The sequence below is a fragment of the Dermacentor albipictus genome, chromosome 9, assembly GCF_038994185.2.
Source record: "Dermacentor albipictus isolate Rhodes 1998 colony chromosome 9, USDA_Dalb.pri_finalv2, whole genome shotgun sequence".
Classification (NCBI taxonomy): Eukaryota; Metazoa; Arthropoda; class Arachnida; order Ixodida; family Ixodidae; genus Dermacentor; species Dermacentor albipictus.
The window spans coordinates 11344168-11364678 of record NC_091829.1 but is presented as its reverse complement, the minus strand read 5'-3'; the positions used below and the strand labels follow the sequence as shown (position 1 = coordinate 11364678).

Sequence of the window (20511 nt, the reverse complement as noted above, 5' to 3'; positions counted from 1 at the left end):
AGAGACGCCGCAGGTTTCTTCTTCTTCTTTCTTTTTTTTAACCTGTCTCCACGGTTCGGCCTCTTCTGAAAAATCGTGGAGCTTCGTCTAATTGGTCTTACCTTTGTACGGAGGTTGCAGACTGCGCTGCACTTGCTCGGGTGTCCATCGCTGTTTTTGGATGATCTTGTACTTACCTTGTTTCTTGTCTTGCCTTGAAATGACCGCTTTCGTTTGCGTGCTGTTTCTTTGTTAATAAGGACGTGCCTTCGTAAGTCTCAGGGACGATTTTGATGTACAGTCTGAGCGACACTTGTCTAGAGTGGTCAATTGGTCTTCTTGACTGTCGTTTACAAAAACAAAAAAGCACAGGCCGACGCCGCAACGAGGCCACGCATGGTCAATTCGCATGCTAGGTCCATGCGCTATAGGACCAACATAAGTGGAACCTTGCAGCTACCTCATGGTAGTAACTGCGGACGCTGGCGGCCGCTCGACCACTCTGTACAAGTGCGATTCAGTGCTATAATGACTCCCTATAGTGACTTCCCCTTATCCCTTGCAATTACGTGCAAGGGCTGGAGAATGGCAAAGTGAACATTTTCTCTCTATTGTTATGTTATGGAATTCCTTAAACATCATTCTAAAGTGTGCAAGGAAAGATGCAACACTAAATATTGGTGGAAATGCTTCCCTGGAGATACTGTAGTAGCTCAAGGTTGCTTCATGGGTTTGAGAGTGCCTGCTTGGGGATATTTGTTTATCGATAAACAATTGCATTACATTTCCTCCTAATGCAGCCAGATACTTGTACTGGCAACTTTCGTAAATGTCTGGACAAGAAAAAAGAGAGCCAAAAATGGGAAAAGAGCGAAATTTATGAAGTTTGCAAGGCTGTTTATAAATAAAAGGAAGCTGGGCCTTCAGGTCTCCCGCCTTAATATTCATCCTTCATCCCCCTAAACAAATAAAATCAGCAGGAAGAACACTTTACCAGTACAATTTCACTCTGTGTTTCTCTTTATTTGTACTGTTAAATGAAATCACAGTGATTGAAGGACCCTCTATACCAGTACAATTTGTGTGGGTGTTTTCTTTTTATTTGTTTCTTTAAAATCAGGATTGTGTCACTACGTGTGAGTGTCTTTTGTCTCCTCCCTGAGCGCTGTCCACAGATTTCCCGGCGCTCCTCGGCCGTGATGAATTGGTATGGGACCTCGGCTGTAGCCTTCGGCGCGGATCTGGGCCTCGGTGGGCACGGCTGCTTCGTGGGGCTCGGGAAGTGGTCCACGACCAGCGCCTAGATGAGCTGCAAGCATACGGATGCAAACTAACAAAATTCACTTAAGTTGGGGCTTCTCTAGAGTGTCTCACTAATAAACTGAGGTATTTCGTTGCATTCATTCATTCATTTTTTCATTCATTCATTCATTCGGCGTACTACTAAAGGCCATTCTCCCATTTGCAGAACACACGGGGAGGGGAGAGGGGGAAGTGAGTCACTATCAATTATCACGCATTCCGGTGGGCAGGCGTTACGACTTACGTTTTAAGACAATGAACTGTGATATTAAAGAACAGTAGCGGTAGATGTAGTACAAGCGTGCATGCAGAAATGGCACCGAGATGTGGCCCGATGCCATGAAGACCTGGAGCGCGTAGGCGCCGTGTGGCAGCAACATCGCTATTTTTTAGACATACTCGAAGTTTTCTGCTTCTACCCGCATGCCAACCCTTACCATTTTCTCTTACAGTAAGCTGCTGTTAAGACGATCCCGGTTAAGGCGAATTTGGGGGTACGCGGAACACTGTACATTTGGTTGGTTTCACACAGGTCCAACGCAAAAGCAATCCGCTTAAAATGAAACGCTAATTCGGTTAAATCGAACTTCCGCAGTCATTCCTGACACCTGCTACTCAGTCTAGCGAGATGTCCTGATCGGCAAACTTTGAGGAACTGATGCTAGCTACCGAAGAAGCAAATGGTGATTCTGTACACACAGACAACTACGCACATGTCGACGAGGATGTGGAAACCCGCGAGGCTGACGACGAAAAGGGTGATTAAGGAAGTCCTCAATATGCCCCTGCAGTCTACAAAGTTACGGTGAGGACATCGTTCAGCGGTGCTCACACATTCTGTATCTGATAATGGCCTGGATCCTTGGCGTATTTCTTCAGCGACAAGGGGAGAACGAATAAATTTTTTGCAAACTAAGTGAAATTCCAGCTTTCGTGACAGCGCACAGGTTTGCGAAATGCCGGCAAGCAACATTTACTCGAGAGCTTAAGTTTACTTAAAGCAACGTCTTGCATCACGAAAATCTAACTACCTATTTTTTTTTCATCTGCCTTTTGGTTTTGGTCCAGTTTCATTTTTTTGTTTGTGTGGTTTGCCAGGAATAATGAGTTCTGTTACTTAGATCCTTTCTGTTAAAGTGAACTTTTCATGCTGCGAGCAGATATTCGCGATTCCTTCGAGTTAGTTTTAATATAGTATTTATTATACCCAGGCGAGGCACTGAAGCGATGAATCTGAGGGCGAAAATGGCTTAATTAAAGAGACCTGCAGTCAAGTGTTTTCCCACGAAGGATCTCGGAACCGCCTATTGAGTACAGGGGCCACTATGTGCTGCTGGAAGCAGACACCAATGATGTCTTCAGCGGCATTTCGAGCCAGGAAGAAGCAGATTCCGCAACAGGTAATTTTTCTTGCTGTGTACGCGACAATTTCGTAAAAATGTACGAGGCATACGGTCTTACTTACGTGACTGGTGGAACACTGAAGCCACGAACGTGTTGGCATCACCCCTTGTTGTGTTGCTTGAAGGAGGCGTGATTGAGCTCGACTGGTGGAAAGGCTGGGCCTCCTTGGACCTGTGTTCTGGGAGCGAGACAGCGTCAAACGAAACCGTAAACACACACACACACACACACACACACACACACACACACACACACACACACACACACACACACACACACACACACACACACACACACACACACACACGCACACGCACACGCACACACACACGCACACACACACACACACACACACACACACACACGCACGCACACACACACACACACGCACGCGCGCACACACACACACGCACACACACACACACGCGCGCGCACACACACACACACACAACGCCGGCATTAAGCAGCATTGGGCTCGATGCACATTAGTGAGCACTTGGGCAAATCTTGTGACGCTGTCTTGAGTAAGCAGCATATGCTGCCGCGTTAAGTTGTAAACGCTGCACACATTTCTGGGCTGTGTGAGCAAGAATATTAGGTTTATGAAAGTGACAGAAGCATGCACGTCAAAGGCTATTGCGGAAGTGTGTAAATAACTGTGCCCTCGGAGTAAATGTGTTCACGGTAGTGCCTCCTCGGCCGTGAGAGGCGCTGGCTAACACTCCCGGTGCCCAGCCTTGGACCCAAGAAGGTGGTCGAGAGGAGAGGCCCCGCGATGTCCCAATCTATAAAGTACTGCATGCGTAATGCGAAAGACACGGGATCGACTCCTACCTCCGGCGAGTTACCTTTTCGTCTGCTTTCACTTCCTCTTATCTTATTACTTTTACATTTCAATTAGACGAAACAGTTACCTTCCCCTGCGCTTTATCTGGTAAATAGTACAGTTGTGACTACCAAAACACCGAGCCACTCAGATGCTCTAATCATTCTCGCTCTAGCGGACATTAATGGTCCGCTAGAGCGACATTTATCTAGTCGGTGCAATATATCGGCTACCTTCGACTTCGCTGGACTTCCTAAACCAATTGGACACATTCTTGTGCAACAACGTACATAGAAACACACGGTTAATTATGGCCGGAGACTTCAATTTACCGCATATCAAGTGGCAGGACCTACTCTGCAGCGGCGCTGAAGCATCCAGCGCTGGCAAACTACTAGACATAATGTTTTCTTTTAATCTAAATCAAATCGTTCAAGAGGACACAAGGATAACTTCTAGGTCGCGGTCATTATTGGACCTAGTGTTCCTATCCAATACTATAGAACATCATTTTTTTGACAATTGAAGACGGTATTTCCGATCACAGAATGATTGTAGTGAATGTGGCTACTAGCAGTATGTCCCGTATGAAATGCTCCCCTGTAATTACGGTAAAGGACTACAAACGTGCTGATGACAATTCAATATTAGATTTTTTGGAATTCTCGTTTGGCCAATTTGAGCACCATGCAAAGGAAAAAAACTGTAGATGAGCTTTGGAACAAAGCTGCGCTAGAACAAAGTAGAACAAAGTCTGCGGACATTGCCGAACATTTTAATTACTTCTTTCAATCTGTGTTTACTAATAATACAAACATGAATACAGACGAGCATTTCCCTTTATTACACGTTACCCAATGGAAAATCTGGGGTGTTCAAATTGCTGCTGAATTTAGATGGAAAAAAATCTAGTGGACCTGACAGAATTTGTCCTGAATTTCTGAAACGCTATGCTGAATGGATTTCCTACTACTTAACGATAATTTTCGAGAAATCATTACATACGCATTCTCTACCAACAGACTGGCCCAGGGCCGTAGTTATACCAGTGTACAAAGGCGGTGATCGCACACTTGTAAATAATTACCGTCCCATTTGACTCACATGTATCAGTTGTAAACTTCTAGAACACATAATCGCAAAACATACTTTACAATTTCTAGAAGCGAATAGTTTACTTTACTCATCCCAGCATGACTTCCGTACTGGACTATCTACCATTACACAATTAATTAAAGTAGTTCGTGATCTCGCTGCAGCCTTCGATGAGAAGCACCAGATTGACGTTATTTGTATAGATTTTGTGAAAGCCTTTGATAAAGTTCCGCATAATAAGCTGATCTTTAAACTGAGAGAAATAGGTATCGATGAAAGATTAGTGCTATGGATAAAAGAATATTTCAGTGATCGTAAACAGACCGTAAGTTTAGATGGCAGCCTGTCAAGTCCACTCCAAGCTTTCAGGTGTTCCTCAGGGGTCAGTCTTGGGCCCACTGTTATTTCTTATATATATAAACGATATCTCCTCTGTTGTTGAAGAACCGGTAAAAATGAAGCTTTTTGCAGATGATTGCCTAATGTATTCTACCGTAACCAATGTTCAGGATCAACTCAGAATTAGTCGTTGTTTAGAAAACTTCAGCCGATGGTGTAAATTATGGGGTATGAATATAAACTACACTAAATCAACATACACACATATGACTAGGGAAGTAAACGTTCTGCCTTTTAACTATTACATCGATGGTAATTTGTTAGTTAGTGCTAACCAGTTTAAATATTTAGGTGTTACAGTCACGCATAATCTGACATGGCATACGCACATAGAAAATGTGTGCTCGAAGCCGAATCAGAGACTAGGTTGCTTAAGGCAAAAACTAGGTCAAGCTTCGCGAGATGTAAAGATGATAGCTTATAAAACTTTCGTTAGACCTTTACTTGAATATGCCTCAGTCACCTGGAGCCCTCATCAGAAAGAAATGACTACAAGTAAGAAAAAGTTCAACGTCGTGCCGCGCGCTTCATATGCTCAAAATACCGCCGTTTAGATTCAGTCACACTGATGTTGCAGTCTTGTGAACTGCAAACACTAGAGGTACGAAGGCAAAAAAAAATCGTCTGAAAGTGTTTTTTAGAATACTACATGGACATTTAATAATAAACAAAGATGAGTATGTGCAGCTTCCAGGAAAACGAAGCAGTCGTGTTAATCATCAATATGTTTTGCGCCCATACTTTGCTCACAGTGATGTGTTCCGCTTTTTTTTTCCCTACCATGATTGAACTCTGGAACGCGATACCAAGCTTTGTGGCAAATGCCAGTGATGTTCGTGAATTTGAAAAATTGTTAAACATGTATTTTTGTGATTCCGCTGCCGCTTGATGCACCTGTATATATGGTCTGCCTGTATTTAAACCCACCCTATAAGGACCATCAGAAGAGGGTTGACAGTATGAAGAAATAAATAAATAAATAATGATCTGTCTCGTATGTTATTTATTCTTTTGCGGCGTACCTGTGCTAGAATTGTCTTCAAAATGGGTTTCATCAGCGCGCGTTGCAAGGATACCTCGATGACTCTGAAAATGACCCTTTACGATGACCCTTTACGGTTTGTGTACGCCTTCACTAATAGCTTAGGTTTGCAACAAAAAATGTTAATAAATTGTTGAAATTCACGTGCCAAAACCACAATCTGGTTATTAGGCTCGCCGTAGTGGGGCGATTCTAGAATAATTTGGGCCATCTGGGATTATTTAACGAAGGCCGAAGTGTAAGTACACGAGTATTCTTGCATTTCGCCCCCATTAAAGTGCGACAGCTGCTTCCGGAATCCAACCCGCGACCTCTGAAGAGCAAAGCCATAGCCACTAATCTACCGCGGCGGGTAGTTGAGGTTTTGATAAGACACGTTTCAACCGAGCGTTATCAATTTTTCTTGCAATATTTCATTTACTAATGTTAAATATTCGCTGTAATCCGCTAAATATACGCGATAATTCGCTAAACATCCTTTAGAGAAATATGCACGAGAAATGGGATAGAACATAGAGAACACATTTTTTTTAAGTAGCTATGTATTGTAGGGTTTGGGGTACGGACGTCGAGATGATTTATTTTACATTCTATACAGGGAGGTGAGAGTCATGTAACAGGCGTACTGACATTACGGGCCGGCAGCAACTCGGACGCTGCGGCCCGCGGCAAGAGGTTCGAGAGAGGTGAAACAGGGAATCAGGGCATGTCCCAGGATGCTCAGGTCTCTCTGGAAGGCTTCTTATAAACCCTTCGAGCACTGCAAGTCACGTCATGTTTGACCAATGGGAGAGTCCACTCCGATGACGCCACTTTCAGCCAATGGTAGGCGCCCGTGTCGTGGTGTCACACCTGGCGGCTTGCTGCGGTCTTGCATCGCAGACTGGCAATGCACTTCGAACAAAGAGAAGGGGAGGGCTGCACCTGCTTCATTGTCGGATGCCCACCTGCTAATCCCGGCGGCGCACGAACTTGTTGGCATGTAAACTCGTTGCCTTAAACTTGTCTGCTCGGCCGCTTCTCTGGAATGCGCTTTCCTGCTTCTGCATTCCTCAATTAGCTGTGCTGCAATCCGATGTGGTCTGGGGAACTCGAAGTAATCGCAGGAACCAGCTCCATATCTAACAGCTCGTCCTCGCCCCGGTTGTTCTGAATGGCCGGTGAAATCAATTCGCTGGCCATGAGGAACGCTGAAAGAAGCTGCAGGGTACTGGGGTCGAGCCTCGTTTGACGAACTTCGGGATCCTTGGCCCTGGAGAACAGACGTCAAACAAACAAAACAGCACAGCGCTGCACCACGCGTAAGCGCAGGCTCTTCACCCCTGACTCGCCAGACTATTACTGAGTCAAAATCAACCCTGATCTTTTATTTCCCCAATTTCGACAAAACAGTTCCAACCACCCCTCCAAACAGCTATCCATTTCTCCTCGATTGCCGACAAGACCAGAGTACTATTGTTGTTGCAAAACAAAAGGGTCGTTGACGATGCAAACAACAAATGAAAACAGCCGAACATAACTTAAGTGGCCTAACTACACGAACAACATGTTTCCAATCTATCGCAGTGGCGTACTTATCGCACGTATTGGTGCCACTGAACAATCTGGTCAACCTCACAAGCACGTAATCACAAGCGCACTAGCCTTGTGGTCACTAAACAGAACGCGTACTTGCGTTGTAGGCAAACTTTTCACTTACGCTTACTCACGTTTTTTCCCTGAAGGTCCTACAGGACACGTGACATAAACGAACAATTAAACTTGCGGGACTCACACACTCCGCAGAACTCTTAAAATGATGCGTCTTCTACTAACTCTTTCCACGCACGCTCACTAAAGAAGTCAGAATACGGCTGCCCTCCACACACACTAGCAACCCAGTCATAAAGTCTGCTTCCTTCCGTCCACACAGGACACGCGCTAATGGAACTAAGAACGCTTCTCAGTGCAAATCATGCACTCACTCAAATCTACGCGCTTAACCTTACAAAATTCAAAAACGCTTAAAAAGAAAGAAGGTTAAATAACACACGCGCTTTACCATAGGCCTTTCAACGATAACCTTGACCTTCAGGTTACTCACACACACAAAAAAAAAAGCCTATCTACTTATTAATGAGCATCTCGCGAGACTACACTACATGTTTACTTAAAACGCATCTTTCAAATCTCGAGCTTCTCGAACGAAAACACAAACAAAGCTCAAACCTTACATATTGAAAGAAATCCTAGTATCAAATCGCGAAAACATTCCGATGCTCAAAATAAAACACAAAACAACACGTTTTACTTCTACGGAAGCTCTCTTGGCTTCCCGTTCCCGATTGCTTACGACTGACTCATACTTTGAGTCGAACGCGGGGTGGACGTGGTCTGAAAGCTACTCTGGCTGCCGGGGAACAACAAAAGGGCTGACTAACTATCAGCTCCCCCAAGACGTTACGGTCTCCTGCCAATTTGCGTCCTCGCGCCCCGCTTTCAACACAAACTCGATTGACCGCGTCGCTACTCCCCACCTGGTCTCGTCCTATCACCTTGCGTTTCTTCGAACTGCGCGCTGAGCTATGAAAAGAACTACGGAACGACGAGGAGATAAACTGCCCCGTGCCCTTTGTCCGCGTCCGCGCAGAACATTCTTCGCGGTCCCCCTTTGACAGGTGGCTCGAACGTTCTGGATGCGTCAACATCGTCCTGGACGACCGCACCTTCTTCCTCGCGCCCTGCCCTTTCGGGTTTCTCGCCATCTTTGGCGGCGCTAAATTTGTTACCGTCTTTCGGTCTTTACCGCGCTTCTTTTTACGGCGCTTTCTCTTTGCACTCGCCTTCATGTCGCCTTCTCGTGCCTCGTGCTGGCCGGTACACATTTCGTCGGCCCGGATCGGTCTCTTACCCGCACAGTCTGAGTGATTCTCACTAAAATCAACACTCTCTCTGCCTCGACTGGCGGACAGCTCAACCGACTCTGGCACAATGCAGCAGGCTTTACTCGAGTAAGACAACTCGCACTCTTGCGAACTGCCCTCTGCTACATTGCCCAGCTCACGCTGTGCATCGGCACACAGCCCGTCGGCATCGATCGCTGTCTCACGCCCACAGTCCGAATGATTATGAACTGAATCATCCCTCTCTAGGCTACCTAGACTGGCGGAGAGCCGCACCGATCCCTGAACAATGCAGTTGTTCTCTCGAGAGCTACGGAGCTCGCCACCCCAAGAACTATTCTCAACTGCATCGTCCCGCTCGCACTTCACTTCTGCACGCACATCTGGCTCTACATGGGTGCTCGCTTCTGTCGGGTCAGAAGTACCCTTTTCTTCGCTAGCAACCTCGCTAACATTACCAGCGACGCACACGCTCGGTAACTGTGCCAATTTGTTCGCAGCTGGCCTAGCTGTCTCCACAGTCATCTGTTGGCACAGCACCTCGTCGCTCTCACTCCGGCCTTTAACGGCCTCTGTTGCCACTAAGGCATCGTTAGCAGCTAGCCTTTTCCCTTTTCCTATGAATCTGCAGCCAATCTCACAGGCACTACTCTTTTCGTCGGCTTCTGGCGAAAATCTGCTAGATGCTTCCTCATTCTTTCGCTCTGTACTTCCTACAGAATTCTCAGAAAGCCGTTGTCTTTGTGCCAATAACTGATCACAATACTCTATCTCTTTGATCAGTGCTGCCTTCTCTCTCGCATACTTTTCCTCTCGCTCACGTTCGCGTTCATTCTCACGTCCGTGACGCTCACACCTAAGAGCAAGTTCTTGAAGCTCCTGCTTCCGTTCATTCTCGCGTTCTTCACGCTTAAGCTCACTCCTAAGCTCACGACGCTCCCGCAAACGTACACGACGCACACGCTCCCGTGGCTCCTGTATCACCTCCCAAGCAAGCTCAATGCTTTTGTGATCATTGCCACTATCATTAATCGCCTTTATGATAGCTGGCGTTTCCATCCGTTCGTCCGCCTCAACTCCCAAATCGTCGCACACCAACAACAAGTCCAACCTCGTCAACCTTCTAAGATCCATGGCAGCTGCCCCGACAGGTGGTTAAAACTGTTTTCCTTAATCAATTTGTGCAAACACACAATGCAACAAACTCCCGATTCCCAGAACTATCAAAATTGAACACACAACCTTTGAGTCTGGCGAATCATAAGGAAAAAAAACCACGCGCTCACTTACGGTTGCAGCACCCTGCCATCCGGTTCATTTGTCCGCTGTTCCCGGTTCCTTCCGGACTCCCTGGGTCGAAGGCTCGCTCCTTCTTCGATACTCCCAGTCTCTTCGGACCTCTTTCGACGAAGGCTCTCTCTTCTTCGCTCTTCCCGGTTCCTTACGATCTCTCTGGACGAAGGTTGATTCGTAGCGCTGCCACCAGTTGATGTATTCGGAGGCGATCCTACCGCTGCCAACCAGATGTAGGGTTTGGGGTACGGACGTCGAGATGATTTATTTTACATTCTATACAGGGAGGTGAGAGTCATGTAACAGGCGTACTGACATTACGGGCCGGCAGCAACTCGGACGCTGCGGCCCGCGGCAAGAGGTTCGAGAGAGGTGAAACAGGGAATCAGGGCATGTCCCAGGATGCTCAGGTCTCTCTGGAAGGCTTCTTATAAACCCTTCGAGCACTGCAAGTCACGTCATGTTTGACCAATGGGAGAGTCCACTCCGATGACGCCACTTTCAGCCAATGGTAGGCGCCCGTGTCGTGGTGTCACACCTGGCGGCTTGCTGCGGTCTTGCATCGCAGACTGGCAATGCACTTCGAACAAAGAGAAGGGGAGGGCTGCACCTGCTTCATTGTCGGATGCCCACCTGCTAATCCCGGCGGCGCACGAACTTGTTGGCATGTAAACTCGTTGCCTTAAACTTGTCTGCTCGGCCGCTTCTCTGGAATGCGCTTTCCTGCTTCTGCATTCCTCAATTAGCTGTGCTGCAATCCGATGTGGTCTGGGGAACTCGAAGTAATCGCAGGAACCAGCTCCATATCTAACAGTATGTAGTACCAATTGCAGTGCGACCGAACTACGGATCCTAGAAAGACCCCTCCAATATTTCCGAATTTTGATGGTGTGGGATTTACACCTTCCACAAAGTGGTTATTAAATGCTTTCATAAAGAAAACAACTTCACGTTTTACGAAGTGAACTGGGTTGGATTAGATGTATGAACCAAGGATTCATTGTAACTTTTGTAACTCTACGCGCTCAAAAACAGGCACTTTGAACAATAAATTTTTCAGACTGAGACGAAGAAACGCCTCAGGATTCGACTCAGAGAGCATGGTCATGCATCGCTAACTGTGCTTGGCGGCTGCTTGTTTAACAGGCTGAATAATCCAGCGATAAACATTCTAAATCAGTTTCAGAAGTTCGCTATCCGCTAGTTTGTGGTTCTTATAGAGATAAGTCCAAGAATCAATGCTGGCGGTAAACTTGAGGTAAGAGCGGCTGAATCAAAAACAAAAAAAAAACGTGCCTACTCTTCTAGTTCATACGTATAAGCCACTTCGAAGTAGGAAAATTTCTTCAATGTTGCCGAGCTTGCAAATTCCCTAGGGTATATCGCTTACCTTGTGGAAGCTTCGGCTTGCAGTTCGGCGGATGTCGTCAGGGGATGCCATCTTCGCGTCGCAACGTTGACAGATGCCGGCGTTGTGAAGCTCGCGAGCACGTCCACGACGTCGGCCGTGCACAGCTTGGGCGCCCAGACGTCAAGCGTCACCTGGAAGCTGGTCGGACGCATCGCCGGTGACATACACGAGACCAATGACGTATAACACGAAAAAAAGAGAGTCGTCATGGCTTCGCCTGTTGGAAATGGAGACAAGAGAAATGGTAAGGGAAATGTAAGAAAATTGACCAGACTGAGCTCGGTTGGTCATCTTGCAATGGGGAAAGGAGAAAAGGGGCTAGACGATGAGTAAACGTCCTGTCTATAGAAGGTGCACTTCCGCTAGTGCATTCACTAACTGTCGCGATCATTTTCAGAGTCATCGACAGTACATCAACAATGTACCGTGCTGTGTGAGAAAAATTGCAACCCTAGACGACTCCATCTACTCTTAGTGGAATGCATGGATCTGTCGTCTTTCTTTCATGACGTCACAGCTGTGAGCAGTGCTGTTATCTAAAGATATTTGTCCGGCACCGAGGCTCTATCGAGGGCGAGTGCGAGAACGAGGCTAAATCCCCAATGAAGATGCTACCCGTGAAACAAAAAAGAAGCACTGTGCCAGCTGAAATCTGGTCTGTGTCAGGGACTAAAATTTTAACAGGAAATGCTGTGCTGCCGTAATGGTCACCACGTGTCAGTATCGTAGAAAAGGTCGCGTTCGTGAAGCAAACGCCAGCTTCCCTCGTCGACAGAGCGCCACCTGTGTGAAATAGTCGTTGCGAATTTCTCCTGGCATACTTTTACAGCGAAGCTGTTAATGGCTACTTTCCTCACTATCGTGTCTGCGTGTAGGAAAGAAATCCCGAAGACAGTGCAATGCCGGGCCGACCCGCGACGGAGGTGCAGTTCGCCATTGAGGGGTCACATACACAGCTTCACTGGTCATCCTTAGTCACAGAGTGGAAGGGCACTGAATCTTTCCCCCGTTTATTTCACGCGGCCAGTCACTGTTAGCCAGCTCGCTCAACTTAGCATTCTTGCTGCACCTACTAAAGCTAGGCATGGGCCTCGCCAGAGTCATTTGATAAGTGGCCTTGTTGGACGTCCTTTAGCTTGTCATCCGTAGCGTGAAAAAAAGAAGTAACTAACTTGTCCTTACTAAATAGATAGTGAAAATACAATTTTAGCTTCCCTGATAACTCACACTTCAGAGACACCGGGAACTTCCCTCGGTACTGTTCCGGAAGACTTGCTTAGCCATGTATTTGGTGCATACCTACAATGGGGAGATAGCCTTAGATACGATGGTCAAGATGAACGGGAAAAAGACGGTGAATTAGCGATTCCAAATTTATCGCTTACAGATAATAAAATCTAGTGGCAGAAAGATAGAAATACAAGGAAATCAACCTAGAACGCTTTAAAAAGAAACTCTAAATAAGTAAGTCTATCAGTCCCCTCCCCTCCCCTGTTTCTATAGTATTCTTTTTATTTTTCGTAACGATAGCTGTTAACGGCTGTGACGTCTTGATTTTGTGGCATCTGTCACAGGTGCCATCATCACGTTTTTTGTCAGGAGAAATAAGCAGAACAGAACAAAAAAAACCTGCAAGTATGTTTCGACTCACGATTCCGTCTCATTTCTGTGATGGGTGAGCTGGCATGTCGTTATTGTCAGGACAGGTAACACCGATTTTTGGCAGCACCTAATGGGGCAGCAAGGAGTATTAAGTTGTGGAACTACGTTATGTTCCTGTAACAGCAAAACGTCAATTTTCATTCCCGCAGGAGGCGCAGGAAGCCAAACAAAAAGTAAGATGCAAGACCTCCCGATGACGCGGCTTTGAAATTCCCGTGTGAGCTAGGCGCAACGTTATCCTTTTCGGCAGCGTTTTCTCGTGCCCAGCAGGTTGATGACCTGACTGCGTTTTTTTTTTAGTTATGGGCTTTTACGTGCAAAAACCACTTTCCGATTATGAGGCACGCCGTAGTGAGGGACTCCGGAAATTTAGATCACCTGCGGTTCTTTAACGCGCACCTAAATCTAAGTACACGGGTGTTTTCGCATTTCGCCCCCATCGAAATGCGGCCGCCGTGGTCGGGATTCGATACCGCGACCTCGTGCTTATAGCAGCCGAACACCATAGCCACTAAGCGACCACGGCGGGTAACCTGACTGCGTTCTAAATGTAGCAGAAAATCCAACACAGCGCAAGTTTCGAAAGCTTTTCCTGCGCCAACAACGGCCCAGATACAAGCATAAGCATTGAAATACGTGACGTCACAATAACGTTACAGGTGCAGAGGTTTCCCGCGCGAAACTGAAAAAAGAAACGGCGAACTCAACCTTCATTTTCCTCATGAAAGAATGCACCGTTTACAGGCAAATTAATAATAACAGATGCTGACATATAATAATCAACATTAAAAGAATACCTTGCATTCTATAAGCAACGCATGAACGGAATAGGACTGAGTTGTCCTCGTTCGTGAGTATACGCTGCTTAGAATGGATAAATTCATTCCTTACCCGCAGCTCAGAGGGTTTTGAGCTTAGGTGAAAGCATGCTCAGCGTCGGTTATGTTGTAGTCCGAGACTGCAGGTCCAGAATATAGGTGACTTCGGTCAGTGTAGGCTACACCGTCCACACAAACCGGCCCATAGAAGAAATATGCATGGCTTCTCTTCTTTTAAATACAGTGTTTTCTTAGCGGGTTGCCCCCTCCTCCTCCCACACAATTTGCTATATCGGGTGTTTCTAGCCTCTTTAGTGGGCCGATCCCGAAGACAGTGCAGCCAACAATATTAAAGCAGCCTACACTCTTAGGCAAAGTTACACCCTTTGGCTTGCCCCTTCTGCCACACAACAATAATCGTCATCTGCCTTGATGCGTTTCCTTTCTCTAACGCTGCGAGCCCGGAACTTTCCAGTAACGAACGGCACGCGTGTTATCAGAAGGGGCACTCCAAAGGGTGTAAACTGTTCTATGCTGATAACGCGCGTGCCGTTCGTTGCTGGAAAGTTCCGGGCTCGCAGCGTTAAAGAAAGGAAACGCATCAAGGCAGATGACGATTATTGTTGTGTGGCAGAAGGGGCAAGCCAAAGGGTGTAACTTTGCCTAAGAGTGTACAAACTACCAGCTGAAGCTAAATTTTCTTATATAACAGGGTGACCACATAACTAATGCTTTTCTCTACTACACATCCCCTGCTTTGATAGCGAGGATCGCCTTTTGTGCCTTCTCGGAACGCCCTATAGCAGAGGACACGCGGTATTCGACCTACACGCTCGCGTTGCGGAGGGTTCCTGGCGCTGGGCAGCTCCCGCCCTAACAAATATCAGAAGCAAAAAAAAAAAAAGCAGTGTCCTTCCACTCTGTGAAGAAGGATGACAAGCTAACTTTTATTAATACTAATTTTATTAATACTTTTATTAATACTTGCACTTCAAGAAACTTCGTGTGACCTCGAAGAATTGCTCACTGAAGTCGGGGCCTTATATGAGTATTCATAGTACCTCATAGTAGGAGACAGTTCAATTTCACAGCCTCCCGAGTTCCCTCGCGCCACCAAGGGAGCGGCCTCGCCGCGCAGTACTTACAGCGCCTGATAACTTTTGCCATGCTGAATGCTTTATTGTAGATGGAGCACTCTCTCTTTAAAACAGGCGCCCTTGTAGAAAACGGGTCAGAGCTATGCGACAGCTCCTCACTTTTTTTTTCTTTTATCAAGACTTATGGCACGCAACGTTCACGAAGGCGCACCCCTCCATTAGATCGAGAGCGAATTTTTTTTTCTTTTTTTTTTCAGATCAGACAGTCACGCCAGGTGCGCAAGGCCGAACCATGTGCGATCGCGCGTGTATAATATTGACACGTGTACTTTATCGGGCGACCACGTTTCGCCGCTTAACAACTGTAATCGCGCAGCGAGGGACGCGCCTGCATGTATCTGACGTTTCTGGAAAGTTATCGATGCTTCTATCCGCGTGTCTGTTGTCGCCGAACCTTGTGTTATCAGATTTCATCGCGTGACACGAATGGTGTAGAACTTTGTGGAAGACACGCGGGTCCCATCGGTTAATCTGGAACATTCGACGACTGATCTATAAAAGCCGACGCGCTTGACCCGCTATTCAGATTTTCGACGATCGCTGACTGTGTTCGCCGCTCTCGTTGTGCTTTAAGTGTAGCCTGTTTTGTGGGCACAGGTTCGCCCAATAAAAGCTAGTTTTTGCCTTTCACAGTATTGCCACTGTGTTCTTTGACGTCACGACCACGTGACAATATTATAGTTTCGACGCAAGTCAAAGTATGATGACGATGCACTTCGCATTGCGTTCTTGCTCACGACGTTTACTGAGACAGTGAACCTCTTCTACAGACTTCTCCGAAGATTCGAAGAGGTATGCATTAATAACGGAAGACTTCACTCACCAGTTGTGAACGATCAGGTTCCGGATGTCAGTTGTCAGCATGAACAGGCAATCGCTAAACTTCACAGGTGAGACGAGTTAGGAGCATCCAAAGGGCCTGGACACGATGGTAACACCTCGTGGAAACCAGGGAGGAAGTTCTCTACACCTCCAAAGTTGTGTGCATGAAATACACAAAGGACACAATGTCGCTTCGCTTCGTTCTCATAACTCGGATTCTCCCCCTGCTCAAACGCGAAGACGCCTCCTGAACCACCAGACAGCGCGGTGATGTTCCGTACTTCAGAAAAGAATTTCCATTCCTGGGCATGAAAATTCCCAATTTTCAGCACTTTTTCCCGCATGACTCTAAAAAAAATCCCCGCAAATTTCCCTGCCCACACATACCCACGCAGATATAAGCTTCAAAAAAGTATCTTAATTGCCAACCACGGGTATGAAATGCAGAAACTCACGTTCAAAATCATTACATGATTTATTCTACAGTTTGGCTGGACAGTATAAATGTGAAACATATTTCTAATGCGGCGTCTTGTTCGGTTCCGGTGATCTCTTCCGCGTATTCGGACCTAATCGACTAGACCGACACCCTGAAGCTTTTCGATCAGTAGTAGTTTAACTGAGCAAATATTGACGCAACAGTTTGAATTCCATCTTTATTTGCACGCAATAGCATATGGGCAGTTTAACAATGCAGACTATATTAACGACGAGAAAATGACTGACTCCAAGTTAATCACTGACGCTTCTAGACTCCAAGTTAAGCCCGTGCACTGACAATGACATGCTGTGGATCGACGATATGATCTTTTGTAGACTAGCCTAGCTTTAATAATCACTCCATGAATCTTACCTTTTTACTTATATCAGAAATATTTTCTTTTTCTCTTTGGTCCACCATTATGGCTGAAAACTGCCCGTAAAAAAGAAAATTCCCTGCACGGATTAATGAGACGGTGCAGTGGCAGCGCTAAGCTCAGGGTTATTGTAAGGCAGTGGCGCATGCGCAAAGCGCGAGACTTGAACGTGCGGTAAATTGAAGCGCGGGCTTTGAGAGAGGCGGTGGAATAAGCGCACGTTTTCACCTAGTTTATACCGACTACGCTTGTCTGTCCGTGCGCCTGAGTACTGCATACGCGGGTCGCGCGCTTTATTTCGGGGTTAATATTCCGGATTCGAGCTGGGCCAACCCGAGATAGCTGGTCCCTTCGCGTGCGCTCTCTCCCCGCGCGCCTAGTGTTATGTTTCCGCTGGTGCTTATGCGGTGGAAAATAACTGTTGGCTTTGTCGTTGGTGTCCATGCTGTGTTTGTAGCTGGTGCACATTGCGACGTCCGCAGCCGCGGTAGAAGCGACCTCGACGCATGTTCCCGATTGCTCGTTTCATTGCGACAGCAATTAAATCGACACTACATGCAAATTTTCTCTGTCGTCGTCACCGTGATGGTCCATATGAAGCCCAAAGGCCGTATGAAAGCGCGACCCATGCAACGTGGGTGCGACAAAAAGCACGTAAGAGTGAGCTGAAAAGAATGGCGGCTTGATTGGCATGCAAGCCGCCATTGAGGTCTCGTGATCAAATGCGCGCTTGGGAAGTAGAGGAGTCTTCTCCTCTAGCCCTGTCGTAGCTGCGAATGACTGTGTGCGGCTGCCGCTTACGCGGCCCGCGTGCAGTATCTAATCGTTGGTAACCATTGGTGGGTGCAATGATGAAGGGCGAGCAGGGATGACAGCTAACTTCATGCGTTTGCGTTCGTTTCCAGGCTGTATAACCACGCCCCTAGTATTGCAGATCGCGTAGTCTAAAAAGAGGCAGGGGTAATTGGAGATCGCTGACAGAGGCTGGCCTCTAGTGGACATAAAACCTGGCCGATGATGATGATGAATCTAATTTTCGAAGTGGCGGTGAATCGCGCGACTGTACGCACCCTTCACCCCCGCTGCCGCCGTTCTTCGTAATTCCAGCGTTGTGACAGCCAGTGCTCGTGGTCATTCACATGATCCGTACATTACACTATGCTTGTTATTTTAATTCGTAAGTGAACGTTTACTACAATTTCTATAGCGCGCGGATATAACCAACCTATAGATTCGTATAGATTAATGACGAGCCTTACGTGGGACAGGGCCATTTGATCAAATTTTTCCAACTACGTGTATGAATCATCCCCCGAACTAAGGTCCCTAGGCAAAAGTTAGGTAACGCGTCCTACTTTCTGCTCCAACCTCCTCTTCGTCGTTGTATGGAAGCGCCCCTAAGAATGTTCAAATATAATCAAGCCATACAGAAAAATAGCAATACTTATTTACTTTCGCATCAACTGCAGGTACTTCTTTCATAAAAAACATTATTTAACATCCAGAGTAATCTTTTGTTTATATAAGGAAGCATAATCTGTGCCAACGTTGTCTGTGCAGTCCCACTGTTAACATTGTGCTGTTTTATACCACTAGACATGGCGTCTCGCATGCTTCCTCGCATATGCCAGCGTCTATCGCTAGCTACTTGCTCTCCTTTCCGACGGCAAGAAATAAAAGATTAAAAACCCGCCGTGCTTGCTCTATGGTGTTGGGCTGCTGAGCACGACGTCGCGGTATCGAATCCCGGCCACGGTGGCCGCATTTCGATGGAGGCGAAATGCGAAAACACCCGTGTACTTAGATTTTGGGTGCAAGAACCCCAGGTGGCCGAAATTTCCGGAGTCTTCCACTACGGCGTGCCTCAAAATAAGAAAGTGGTTTTGGCACGTAAAACCCCATAATTTAAATATTTTAAAAGATTAAATCAGTCTTCGCTCAGTCTCACCTCACACTGAGGGTGCAACTGTTTTTGGAGTGCATGGAGATTACGCCACCGCGTGTGCGTTTTTATGACAGCGGTCGTGTTCGTTTTAGCTACGTCTTTTCTTCCAGCGAAAATATGACATATCAGTGGCGCATGCGCACTAGTTTTGAACCTTCTGCGATATATTAAATATCGCCTCTAGCCATTTAGTAAACCATGTGCAAGCAACGCACCCATCTAAGCATAGAGAAAGGATCCCTTCGCTATGCTCCAAGTATAAAAGAGAGTGCAAGTGCGAGAGTGGAGGACGCACAAAGAACGAGTGTTGGTACCTCGTAAACTTGCTTTCTTCAGGAACCTTAGTGCTAAAAAAAAATATGGGGTTTACGTGCCAAAGCCATGATCTGTTAATGAGGCACACCGTAGTGGACCACTCCAGAAATTTTGACCACCTGGAGTCTATTAATGTGCACCTAAATCTAAGTACACAGGCGTTTTCGCATTTCGCCCCCATAGAAATGTGGGAGCTACAAGACCGGTTTACAAGTACATGGTTTTGCCTAAACTTCTGGCTTCAAATTAGTTTTGCCAAATTTGTCATTTTAACAAAAAGCTGCCTAATAAAAGCAATAATTCACAATAATTAAGCATTTGCATAGAGATTTACTGCGTTTGTGTTAAAAAATCTGGAATTTTTGAAACATAAAGTGTGATAAATAAGGTCACAAGAACGCCTGAAGCCGTGAGCACGAAAATTGGGCAATTCAATATGCTGCTCATCGGTCGATTCTATAGTACCTAAACGATTGCAGTGCCTAAGTTTTGCTTCGGTAGTTTTCGTAAAACATTTATGGACTTTCATAGTGCAGCTTATTGTTAATAGCATCCCGTCTGTAACCTCGAGGCACTGTACAAAAGGAGAAAGAAAAACTGGGCCTGCTTTGCAAGGCTTTGTAACTTGCTAACAGTTTAATTCTGATTACTAAAGATGCTTTTATTCATGCGAGCAAAAAAAGCCTTTTTTTTTTACAAGTATACACGTGTAAAGGTAAGGAGAGCACTTACCCTGGTCTTTGCAGTCTTCGCACTGCAATGAACAGCGGCGAGACTGCGCAAGCGTCACACTTTCCGAACGTTCGTTTTGCCTCCTACATCACCGAGTAGGCGGTGTTCCATTTGCACTCCCGCCTCACGGCACCAGCAAATCGCGAGAGCGCCAGCGAACGTTCGGAAAGCAAGATGCATATGCGATCTTGTCCCGGGGTCAAAGTCACCTGCGGTTATGCGAGGTCATGACTTCCCTGAAATTTTTTTTTATTTATTTATTTATTTATTTCAATATTACTGCCAGCCTCTGGTTAGAGGCCTTAAGCAGGAGTGGTTACATACATGACGAGTAAGACTGAGTACAAGGTGTGAAGCGTGAGCAAAATGAAATAGCACTGAATTTGAAAAACATAAGCAGCGCGTCATTTGTGAGAACGTAGCAATTAGCGCTAACAATGTGAAATTATTCCAGAAGAAAATGTAAAATGCTCTTAGTGCCAAGGTGACAAACACTTAGGAGACAGAAAAACTAAACTAGAACAATATATGTATACCACGCGTGGCAAACGATTGCAGAACATCCTGTTA

General features: G+C 46.3%; 1 protein-coding gene across 2 annotated transcripts; it reads right to left on the bottom strand.

Annotated features, from left to right (window-relative positions):
• Window positions 1-981: 981 nt before the first annotated feature.
• Window positions 982-17005, bottom strand: LOC135911091 (uncharacterized). 2 transcript variants are annotated; one of them, XM_070525284.1, is made up of 6 exons: window positions 16946-17005; window positions 16094-16394; window positions 13285-13362; window positions 11613-11771; window positions 2747-2863; window positions 982-1288 (listed from the first exon to the last, which is right to left on the bottom strand). In XM_070525284.1, exons 2-5 carry the CDS (start codon window positions 16132-16134, stop codon window positions 2785-2787), a joined length of 357 nt encoding a protein of 118 aa, XP_070381385.1. In that variant the 5' UTR covers window positions 16135-16394; window positions 16946-17005; the 3' UTR covers window positions 982-1288; window positions 2747-2784. The 2 variants fall into 2 exon arrangements, 1 of the variants encoding a protein (XP_070381385.1); XR_010567209.2 differs by lacking the exons at window positions 13285-13362; window positions 16946-17005 and having other exon boundaries at window positions 11613-11850; window positions 16094-16384.
• Window positions 17006-20511: the final 3506 nt, after the last annotated feature.

Coding starts and splice junctions, on each gene's coding strand:
- LOC135911091 (XM_070525284.1), bottom strand. CDS start 16,134: ATGCTGACAACTGACATCCGGAACCTGATCGTTCACAACTG. Junction 11,772..13,284: donor CACAGAAATGAGACGGAATC/GTGAGTCGAAAC, acceptor GCGTCCGACCAG/CTTCCAGGTGACGCTTGACG. Junction 2,864..11,612: donor CAAGCCGAAGCTTCCACAAG/GTAAGCGATATA, acceptor TCTCGCTCCCAG/AACACAGGTCCAAGGAGGCC.